Raw genomic sequence first — 11891 nt, forward strand, 5'->3', positions numbered from 1 at the left:
TCAGTTCATGGGCCGACCATAACGGGTCGTCGTTAATAGGCCGTATTTGATGACGCTATGAAAACGGCCCGACGTATTAACGGGCCACAAATGGGCCGACTGTAACCACGGGCTGAATTTGGCCCACAAGCAGAAAATGGCAGTAACGGGCCGTAAGTAACCGAATGCTGGAAATGAGCCCAAGAATAAATGGGCCCTGAGAAGGCCGAAAGATAACATGGCTGCAAACGGCCCAATGGATTAATGGGCCGTTAATGGGTATAAAGTGATACACTGTTCATTACGGGCCAGTTTCACCACGGGGCATTAATGGGCCAAGAGTTACAAAGGGCCTCATATGGGCCGAAAGACGTCATGGGCCATATATGGGCCGGAACTTAAAATGGGCTGGAATCATATTGGACGGCCCAGATGACGCTACTGGGCCTAATTCGGATAGGTCGTAATGGGCCCTGCGTTAGCGGGTTGTAAATGGGCTATATGTGAACAGGCCGTTAACAGGCTTTTCGTGGGCCGGCCCGCCACCTTTTGACCAAGTCAAACGGGCCGGCCTTTTCATAGGAATGGGCCTCTGTTCGGCCGTGCCACGTGTCGACGTATCATAGGCGCCTTCGGTCCAATGAGTGGATGACATCTGTCCCAACGGTGAGCCGACACGTGTTTCCTCCAGCCAATGATGATTTTACACGTGGAAAATCCCCATTGGTCGGGGCTGTTAGCGGGTTATCGGATCCGAAACCGGACCCGGTAGCTTAACGGCGTTCCGTTACGATGGATGCCACGTGCCGGTCACCCTTGACGAAAGCATTTCTGTGACGCGCGATTTATCGTCATGGAAGTGGACACTTCCGTGATGATAATTTTGGTAATGTCATGGAACACTTCTACGACAGCACAGGTATGACTATCTTGATTCTGTCATAAAATTGTCATGGATGTACATGCATGACAAAAAATGCGACCTACTGTGACAAACACGTATCATCACGGAAGTGTATTTTTTTGTAGTGAGATGAACTTGGTGAGACCGATTAGTTCAAAATATGAACGTTAGGAATCTCGATGGGACTGACTCAACTCTGTGAGACCGATGTGCTAGGGCCAGGTTGCCAAATCTTACGATCCGTCCTGTAGTGAAAGTTTTGACCTGGCCAAGGTAGCCGGTCGAGTCGGGGAAGAGGGGGATGCTACCGAGAACGAAGATATGCCCGGGCGCGAAGGCCATGATCGTGTCGATCTGCTCGCCGATTGTGATCCCCATCGAATCATTGCGACTTATTAGTGAGACCTTTATGGGCCACCAATGACGGAGCTAATCTGGCAAATCTCGGGTAGGGGGTTCCGAACTAAGGGTCTAGAGATGATAGTAACAAGGACATGAGTTTTTACCCAGGTTCGGGCTCTCTAGAGAGATAAAACCCTACGTCCTGCTTGTGTATATTGCTTTTAGATGGAGTACATATGATCTACCTTGAGATTTTTGTGTGTCCTCTAGTGCCCTACTCCTTGGTTTATATAGGTACCGGGGGGGTCTAGGGTTACATCCTAGTCGGCTACGTGAAGGGAAGACAAGTTGTATACGGTTCCCAGCATCTTGGACCGTACGACAAGTCTTCAGGAACCTTCCTTATGTACCACGGGCAACTTTGATGTGGCCCACTGGTGAACCAACATGGGGTCCTTGGCCCGGCCCATCAGGCCGGGAGACGATGTGGTGAAAGACCCCTAGTCCGGGAGGACAACGTCACACGACATCTCAAATGGCGACATGCACGGTGGCTCAGGCGACGGTGCGGATGACGATGGAGGTCCCTCCAGCCAAGGAGACCTTGGATATGAGGCCGTCGTACCTCGCCTTGTTTAGTTTAGGTTAGGTTAAAAAATTAGTTTGAACTTGTTTAAATTTCATTCGTTTGATTGTAAATATATTGAAATTTAATAAATTTTCTTAGCATGAATGTCATCTGTATTTTTGTTCTGTCCATTTCAAATGGCCCGCGTACGGTTGGATGGCTGGCGCCAAGCCCACTGTCCAAGGACAAATTTGGATGTCCGTAAACATTTGATGCTGGTCTTTTGTTTGATGATCCGCGATTGGAGTTGCCCTTATTTAGTTATCGTGCACAGACGTTTTGCATGCCAATATATGCTCTAGATGATTGGCCAAGCAAAAGTTTCGTGAATGAATCATTCTATTGCCATGATGCAAGAAGGATGGAAAAAGAAGAAATCACATGAGTCGTGTTTGATATATCATCAACTTTGCAGTGCTGCCCCCAAGACTTCAGGACTCCAGGTCAGGTGAGTAGCAGTAGGCAGTAGCACTAGCACCACATGCTATGCAAAGCGTGCATGCTTGCTCGTGTCGTCATCAAAACAGCTTCGAGCTGCAGGGAGGAACAGGTTTGTCCTGAGAAAAGCAATTTAATTGCTTGTCGGAGCCTAAAGCGGATTCTTCTATGTGATCTTTATGCTTGATCGCATGCATCAGACAATGGATGTTTTGTCTGAATCGTGGCTCTCAAGATTGTCCACGAGTTTTCATCACAAAAGAAGAAAAGGAAGATCGGCGAGGCCGGTTTCTGGGATAGCCCCCATTTGGACTTGCACGAACACCTTACTCGCTTCTCATTTTCTTTTCTCACGAAAACTTTCTATCTATTCAATAATTGTCAAGACAGTACACAAAAAAGCAATAGAAATTACATTTATATCCATAGATCAAGCACCGAAAGCAGAATACACACCGTATTGTAGTAGACAATCGAGAAATCGACGTGCTAAAGCCTCACAGGACTACCGCAATAGAAGAGCAACCATCGCCGATATAGAGAAGCGTAGATCGGAAAGATCCAACCTACAGACAGACGAACAAAGACCGGATCCAAAGAGAACCACTGAAGACAAACATCGACCGAATCTCACGAGATCCACTGGAGACACACCTCTACATGCCCTCCAATTATGCTAGATGCATCGTCGGGGCGGAGACTAGGCGGGGAGAACTTTATACCATCTTCAGGGGCCACCGCCACCTTGTCTTCCTAAGTAGGACACAAACCCTAATCAAATTATAAAAACACATAAAAACGAAATCTTTCCGCCAACAAGGGCTGGGAGCCACCACGCCTCCATAGACCTAAGGTTACAGGAGACTAGGCAGATTGGCGGCGGCGACGGGAGGCAGGAGGCATCAAAATTAGGACAGTCCGGATACAAAATGTGTTATGCAATGCATTATCTTTTAATGTCATTTTAGCAACTAATTTTCCATGCTGCTAAAAAGTTGTGTGATTATTAGACTAAATTAGAAAACCTACAACTAAGAGAAGACATCTAGTACAATAGAAAAAAAAACGTCTTATATTAGTTGCTATGAGATCATTTTTGAAGTTAAAAGAAGATGTATAGCACACAAATGTCATAATACTCTAAAAATGTGAAAATCATAATTCTGCTATTGTTTGCCAACACACATGCATAAATAAGCTGGACGAGAGTGTGTTGATCTGATAGATCGATGGTGATTGATGTAGTTGCATTACCACATATTTTTTTATATAAAGAGCATATTTTATCAACTCATAATAAAGTATCAAGGAGATACAAACACGATGAACACACACCTATCCTCTGCATAATTAGGATGAACACAGCTAACACCAACACACACAAAAAGATCATGTCGACAGAGCAAAGCCATATAAGGCCAAAATTATGCAAGGGAAAGCATATATTTAGGATTAATGCTTGCGAAGAGCCTCGTGCCTTCCATCAGAGGAAATGTAAGTATAAAAACTATTGCCCACTCAGCAACTCTAGGAGGTCCCCAAAAGCACATGAACTCCATAATAGCGCCAATTTAGATGCTACGGGGTAAAAAACATTCTAGCAGATTCTCTCTATACAGGGTGCTCGAGTCCGGGCATGTTTTTTTTTTCTTTTGCAGAGAAAAAGGAAAAGGGAGTCCCAATGACAAGTGGGTCCCATGATATGACAGAATTTTAGGAGCTACTCCTACAATTTTACAATATCTAAGTTTGCGCGACTGCTTTTGAGCCTCCAAATGATTTCGGAGTGCACTCCAAACCGTTTTTTAGAGGCTGCCTCTTTTTAGAATCTGTTAGAGTTGCTTGCTCTTAGGCACACTGGTTAGTAACAGCATGCACTTGCGTAATCACCACAAAACATAACGGACAAAAAATTAGACACAAAATAAACTATGGTTCCTTCTGTTACCCAAACGTGCTTTTACAACAGCTAGAACGCAACAGAGAAACTGCAGCACCACCAACCCCCCATGTTTTTCTCGCCAGAAACTGCAACCCAGGATCCGAGCTTGTCTTCAGTTTTGCTTCTCTTTCTTGCAAGGCAATCCAAAATGGGCGGCAAATAGAAGCCGATCACCAGCTTCATTCCCTTCAAATCCCTGCTACACATCCTCAAAGACCTGTTAGAAGGAAGCAAACAAAGAGGACACCGGCAACAATGACTGCTACACAGCCTGACATGGAATTGCAGAAGGATCAGAGGCATCCTCTTTTGTCCAACAGAACTGATGGCACCAACAACATGAGCCCCACGCAGAAAGCAATCGGGCAGGCATACCAGAGCACCGGGCACCTCGCCAAACTCCTTCCATCAGGCACCGTGCTTGCCTTCCAGCTGCTGGCTCCAACCATGGCTAAGCACGGCCACTGTGGTGACTTGGATCGAATGATGACGGGAGGGCTCGTGGTGCTCTGTGCACTCTCATGCTTTGTTCTTAGCTTCACAGATAGCTTCAGGGATGAGAACGGAAAGGTACGATACGGGTTTGCCACGTTCAAGGGATTGTGGGTCATCGATGGTGGAGTTACTCTTGATCCACACGCTGCAGTTGAATATAAGATACAATTTCTAGACTTTTTCCATGCAACTGTCTCAGCAACGATCTTTGTTGCAATCGCCCTGTTTGACCAGAATGTGGCATCTTGCTTTTATCCAATACCATCAGAGGACACAAAGCAAGTTCTCACAACAGTGCCAGTTGCTATTGGAGTTATTGGAAGCATGCTGTTCGTTAGCTTCCCAACCACCCGCCATGGCATTGCTTCCCAGTCACTCCACAATAGTTGGGTCTTCAAAAGATTTGTTCGCTCTAGTTCCTGTTGATCAAACACAGATTCAAAAGCCCCTTAAGCGGGATAGAGAGAAATATACAGCACCTATTTCTCTAAAATAATATTTATAAGAGTACCTATGGTGGTCTTCGACATGAACATGTTTTGTGTATTCAGAAATGAACAGTGCTGGCACCTGGCAGGACAATATATTGGATACGTCTTTGGCACATACCACAATTTTTTAAATCTTTCATATGTACAACTAAGACTTTTGGTTGAATGGTTAAAGCGCCCAACTCATAATTGGTAAATTTGAGGGTTCAATTCCTACTGGATGCACGTGAACAGGACCGTTCCATAAGTCTACTGGAATTGGTTCTCTATCCACAGAATCTCATCTATCATGTATATTCATACCATAACATAGGAACAATACGTGGCAGGCACGGAAAAAAGTCTTCATTAATTGGGAAAGAAGCAATATACCAGGAGTCGATAGCTTGTTTTATTCTTGAATCTTCATACATATATGTAGTTAAGTTTTCTATTGTAATTTGCTAGTTTTTCCAAAATTAACATGTCTAGAAAAGAAGACTTTAAAAATCATATCAGACAGTGCATTCTTGAAGTCATACCACGCAGCTTTTAAGTCGTCGTGCAATAACCCTGAACAAACATTTTGGTCAACGAAATAAGGAAACAGAAGACACATGACAAGAATAGAAACGAACTTCAGCAGAGCGCGTGTATGTATCTCTATACATACAAAAACAAGAGATATGGAAGACAACCCCACATCGTACCTGAACACTGCCCGCATGCTTGTCACTTCAAAAATTATGCATACAATAAATATTAGTACTTCGCATATCCTGGACATGGAAGCACTGGAGTTTAAGGGTTTTGGTAGCAACAACTCTCTCACTTGTGTAACCCCATGATGGAACAAGTGTGTCGGTTCACAATTTTTGCTTGATAAGTCTTAGGCGGATCATGTACCAGCACAGTGTAGCAGGGGGACAGCCTGGTGCATGTAGCTCCCGCTTGTGCAGGGTCCGGGGAAGGGTCCGACCAGCACAGTGTAGCACCACATTTATTTTTATTTTCAATCAGATAACTGCTAATTGGTTCCATATTTGCTCAGCTTCTTGTCTGACTTTCTTCTTACTCCAATACCCACTGACAATAACATCCCATGTTTCCCTCTCAGGGATGCACCTCTCTGACAACATGTCAAGCACAACACGAGCTGCTTTCTCCAAATGGTTCTTTTTGCAGAAGAACTCAACCAGGAGATGGAAAGTGCTTGGCTCAGTAGAAATGCCACGAGTCCTCATGCTCTGGTACACCTGGAAAGCCCTCCCAACTTCACCCCTAACACATAATGCTGTCACCACTGCAACGTTTATCCTGACATGAAGGCTCCAAGTCACCCGGTTCGGTTGAACGCCAGCAAGAACCATCTCATCCAGGTAATTTGCAGCCTCCACAGCCCTTCCTGCATCACACAGCCCAACAATGAGCTTCCCAAACAATCCAGCATCAGGCTTCCTCCCCTGGAGACGCATCCGGTCCAAAACCTCCATTGCCTCCCTCAGCAGGCCCTCCTTACAGAGGCCATTAATGACAGAACTATATATGATTGTATTTGGCGGCTTCACCTCCTTGGCCAACCTCTCCAGCAAGTCCAGTGCTGATGCTGCACGCCCACCCTTGCACAAACCATCAATCAGAGAACTATAGGTGACCACATTAGGTGCAATACCTCTCCTCCCCATTTCGTCAAACATCTCCAGTGCATCATCCAAGCAGCCCTCCCGTGCGAGCCAATTGATGATAGTCGTGTAAGTAACCACTGTAGGCGCAACGGCATTTTCTACCATCTCGGAGAACAGCTCCAGGGCCTCGGCCCTGCGGCCGCGGCGGCAGAGCCCGTCGATGAGGGTGTTGTAGGAGCAGGCGTCAGGTTTGGGGATGTTGCGGAAAAGGCGGACCGCGTCGTCGATAGGAGCGTCGGCATCAGAGCAGTGGGCCTTGAGGAGGACGTTGTAGGTGGCGGTGGTGGGGCCGAAGCCGGCGGCGCGCATGTCGGCGAGGAGGGAGTGGGCGAGGGGGAGATGGGAGTGCGCGACGAGGCCGGCAAGGACGGCGGTGTAGGAGCGGGCGGAGTGGGGGAGAGAGAGGGCGGAGGGGGCGGAGCGGAAGAGTTTGAGGGCGTCGAGGGGGCGGTGGGTGCGGGAGAAGGCGCGGAGAAGGGTGAGGAAGGGGGGCTCGAGGTCGGCGTTGGAGGGGAAGAGCGCGCGAGAGCGGGAGAGGAGGGAGGTGGCGAGGGGGAGGAGGCCGGCGGAGGCGAGGCGGGAGGTGAGGAGGGAGACGGTGTCGGGGGAGGGGAGGATTTGTGTGGGCGCGGAAGTGGGGACGGGGGCAACGGTGGCCGCGTCGAAGAGGGCGAGCGCGCGGCGGGGGTCACGCTCGGCGCGGACAAGGCGGTGGAGGTGTTCGGCGGTGAGGTTCTTGGGCCATTTAGTCGGGGTGAGGTTCGCCGGCGGCATTGGGGGGTTGGAGGGATGAGAAGCAGCTTTGCCGGCTTGCCGCTTTGGCGTCGGCGGCAGAGGTCTCTACAAAGGGAGGCAGCGGGGCCGGTTTTTGCTTCAGCTATTTCCGCCTACAAACCTTTCAACGCGCACAGAGCATCTACAGCCGCATCGGGCAAATCCGACCCTCAAATGTCCGCGCACGCGTCGCGTGTCGGCATGCACGGAGTGAATATGCCCTTATATTTCGTCTTTCACACTCGCGTCCTTCATATCCAAAACTTCAAAACCATGCAATTCATGCCACGCTATATAAAACACAAGATCAAAGCGCAGTTCATCGGATTAACCAGACAAAAGAAACATGATTCATCGGAGTTTCTTCGACGGACAGTGCAAATCCATACTACAAACTTATGAAACATACATAAAATACTAGCACATATGCCTGTGCGTTGCAACGGGAGAGATTGTTTGCGAGAAGCACGGGGAGAGATAATTGATGTGTCCATCAAAACGGTCTCCACACGACAGTGGAGCGATAGAGCAGAGAGCTGTGGTGTTCTCGCGAGTCATGTTTGGCCGGCGAGATCTTTATAGTAGTGGGGTTGGTGGGAGTGGCAGCCACTACCCAATTCGTGCATTTTTTCCTTCAGATCCGCCTCTTTCTCGAGGTTGTGGTGACCTCCTGATTTTTTTTAAAATATGTGAGCATTTTTTTTTGAAAAATCATTAATTTCTAGAAAAAGGAAAACAAAAATTGAAATAAGAAAATTTTCTTAAATTCACAAACATTTTTTGTAAACAGGACCATTTTTAAGGCGGAGAAACAAACATTTTTTGAATTTGTGAACAACTTTTTAAAGTGGAAACTTGTTTTGAACATTCAAATCAATTTTCAAAAATGTCTTTTTAATCACGAACATTATTTTGAATTTGTGAACATTTCGGTAAAATGAATATATTCGAATTTCTATTATTTTTGTAATGAATTTTTTTCACAAATCTAGGAAAATCATTTTTTAATAAATGTGAAAAAAATTGAAATTCAAACAAATTTTGAGCGAAAAGAAAATTTTAAATTTCCAAATATTTTTTAAGGCGGGAACAAATTTTGAATTATAAGATTTAACAAAAATTAGTAAAAAATGAAATTTTGAAAAGTTAAAAAATTAATTTATGGTAAAAGGAAAAAATAAAAATATAAAAAGAACACAGAAATAATAAAAATGGGCCGGCCCAACATTGGGCGACCGACGGGAAGCTCGACCTATATGCCGCGCTGTGTGACCAATAAGGTTTTCCAGCGGTGCACAGGGCTTTTATGGGCCTTAGCGCGTGCGGCCCACGTACGAAATTCTGGACAAAACTTTTTATTTTTTAGCAGACCACAAAAATTTAGTACCACCTCGGATATAAGAAAAATATTTTCGGTGGTGAACGGATGAAAAAATCGGAGAAACGCACCTTGCTTTATTAGTAGGTATAGATAAACAGAACAAGGAAGGGCGGAGGAAGTCACAATTTCCTCGCCGGCCCTTTCTCCTTCCGGTCGTCGGCGCGGCCGTGCCCCTCCTCCGTGTAGGCGTCGGCGTGCGGAGGCGCGTCGTCGTCATAGCTGGAGGTGGAGCCGTCCGTCTTATCCGAGTCGGAGTTGCACCTCATGCCCGACAGCCTGCGAAGCAGGCGGTCCTGCTCCTTCGCATGGCGGGCCGCCTTCGCCTTCGCCTCCTTTGCTGCCTCGCACTCCAACAACTCGATGGCGAGTCGGAGTGTTTTCGCATTCTTGCAGCGGGGGCGCCGCGCATCCGTCTCCGTGAGCGGCGGAGGATAGAAGCGAGGAGCGCTGCCTCATGATGGACCGGCGCGCTCACGCGCGGACTGCGCGCCGACATCGACTCGGACGCCGCCGCTGCCCTCTCCCTCGCCTGCTGCTGCTCGCGTCGGGTTGCTCGTGCCTCCGACTCGGACGTCCAAGTGCGCGTCGGCCCCGGCGCGGACACGAGGACCCAGCGGTTGTCGGCGTCCTGGGAACGGGGGTACCCAGACTTGCCTGCCTGCGGCCCGTGGCGTGGCTCCATCAACGGCCCGGTACGGCCCAGCTTCAGCAGTAACAACTCAAGACCCTCACGAGGGGCCAAGGCTCGTGATGCGGACGACACCAAGACCTCCCTAGGGGCGGCCTCACTGGGCTGGCTCGCGAGGAGCGGAGATATCTATGCAAGGTGCACCTCGCGAGGTTCACATGACGTGAGCCATGACGACCAAGGGCAGACGGGCGCCAGCGGGCGCAGTGTACCAGTTTCCTCTTTGGTTCTAAGGAGGCAAGCGCAGGCGCGGAGTCCCGAGGAATCAAGCAAAGGTTTCCATTCCCGTGCTACAAGACCAAGACCACCAGGACGACAGGACGGAGGTCATCACAGAGCCCACCATAGTGTCACCACCAGAGCCTTTTCCAGGCGAAGACTACTTTTGTCAGGATAGTTTGTACTAGTTGTCTCCCTTCAAATTTGGCCGTTGTGGGATCCCTTCCCGCCTACATTTGGGAAGAGGACCAAGGCCACTATAAATAGGACTTAGCCACCACCATGGGAGAGGGAGATCCATTCCACCCTGACCACTTCACCAGCTCATCGAGCTCAAGAAAACCTCATCTCCTGAGGCTGTTCCACCACTGTACTAGTTCATTCTCAGCCCCTCGAGGCAATCCACCACAAAGCTGGAGTAGGATATTACACCGCAAGATGGCCCGAACCAGGATAAATCCCTGTGTCCCTCGTTCTTTGGGTTCGTTGAGCTTGGCCGTGGAATCGTTGAGCAGGCAGACCGGGGAGGGAGAGTTCTTCGCATGCACCCCAGAATTCGAACCTCTCAAGGGTCTGCGGAACCCCGAATCCGACAGCGGTGGCCGGGCAACAACTCTAGAGCAGAGGATGCTGGTGGCGGGCGGCGTATCTAGAGGAGCGGAGTGGGCGGAGCTGCGCGCCGGGCGGGAAGGGCCGGCTACGTCGCCTGCGCTGCGTCAACGGGCGTCGGCCACTGACGAAGTGGATCCACCATTGCTGGATCTGCCTTGGTCGACGACCGAACGCCTCAATGCGATGCGGAGGGCGACCTCCTCCACATCGTCGGGGTCTGCTTCGCGCAGCAGGCTAGACCAGTCGGAGTCGGGGTCCCCACCGGAGGCAGCGCTGCTTCGGTCGCTGGCCATCGGATGCGTTTGGAGGGGATCAGAAGTGGAGTGGACGGAGAAAGGAGTGAAGTGGAGTTCGGATTGACTGCGGTGTAGGGTTTTTCGGACAGCGATATTTGTGGGGCAGGCATGGGGCAGGCTGGGCCAAGTCGACGTGGCAGGCGTGCCCGGACGCGTCCGAACCGCCCCATATTTGTGCTGGATATGGGGGGTGCCTGTCAGCCCGGACGTTTGAGGCCCGTTTGAGGCGTCCGTCTGGGTCAAAAAAACGTGACCGATCAGTGACCGGGCGGCCAGCCCAGGCGTATGAGGCAGGTTTGGGAGGTCCGGCTGTAGATGCTCTTAGAGGGATCAAAATTCGATCTCAGAGCTAAGCCCAACTTACCGCATCCGTCCGCAAACCCCTAAATGTCCGTGAGTACGGTCAATTTGAAATTCAAATGCGCCCCATCACATAATGCACTGGATCACACCAGTGCACGACCACAACAAAAAAGAGGCAAGTACGCTTTAGTGTTTACATGTCCAGTCACAAAAGAATATCAGTCCGACATTCCATGCAAAAAAATAGATTTTCTGCCCTGTCGGCTAGTCAATCCGAGCCTCCACTTCCAATCTGCCGTCACGGCGGCTGACGCGTTCTCCTACGCCGCCTCCTTCTCAGCCCTCTCCAGTTAATCCTTTGTTTGCTTTAACATGTTAAAATGGACGACTTTAATATATTCCACTTGGGTTGTCCATTCAACTTCAACCAACAATGCATGAGGGTGAAGTTCTTCCTCTCCAACTTGAAGAACACACTACACGTGCAGGAAGGTTGCAAAATAAAACATCGTCAACAATGCATATTCGACCAAATGATATAGACAACAATTCATATCCGGCCAAATGATCTAGACAACAAAGCATATCGGCCAAATGATCTAGATAGCAATGCAATTTTGCCGTGTCTCCGAGTTGATCTTTCGGGCGAGCATGACCGTCGGATCATCCACCACCGTCGTCTCCGGCAGCTTCTCGTGCAGGTCCATGCGTTGGCAGTGGCGAAAAAGGGGGAAT

At 48.9% G+C, this 11891-nt stretch overlaps 1 protein-coding gene and 1 pseudogene across 2 annotated transcripts; one reads left to right on the forward strand and one right to left on the reverse strand.

The window, feature by feature from the left end:
* Positions 1-4204: 4204 nt before the first annotated feature.
* Positions 4205-7759, reverse strand: LOC109745707 (pentatricopeptide repeat-containing protein At5g46100). Of its 2 annotated transcripts, none has more exons than XM_040404032.3 (2): positions 5909-7759; positions 4205-5147 (listed from the first exon to the last, which is right to left on the reverse strand). In XM_040404032.3, the coding sequence occupies exon 1, from the start codon at positions 7655-7657 to the stop codon at positions 6215-6217; it is 1443 nt and encodes a 480-aa protein (XP_040259966.1). In that variant the 5' UTR covers positions 7658-7759; the 3' UTR covers positions 4205-5147; positions 5909-6214. The 2 variants fall into 2 exon arrangements, with proteins under 2 accessions (XP_040259966.1, XP_073366672.1); XM_073510571.1 differs by having other exon boundaries at positions 5240-7759.
* On the forward strand, positions 4489-5246 carry LOC109745800 (protein DMP6-like; annotated as a pseudogene).
* Positions 7760-11891: the final 4132 nt, after the last annotated feature.

Source organism: Aegilops tauschii, chromosome 3 (assembly GCF_002575655.3).
Source record: "Aegilops tauschii subsp. strangulata cultivar AL8/78 chromosome 3, Aet v6.0, whole genome shotgun sequence".
In the NCBI taxonomy this organism is placed as follows: Eukaryota; Viridiplantae; Streptophyta; class Magnoliopsida; order Poales; family Poaceae; genus Aegilops; species Aegilops tauschii.

Bases quoted from the DNA above. Each gene is read 5' to 3' on its own strand.
- LOC109745707 (XM_040404032.3), bottom strand. From the start codon at position 7,657: ATGCCGCCGGCGAACCTCACCCCGACTAAATGGCCCAAGAACCTCACC.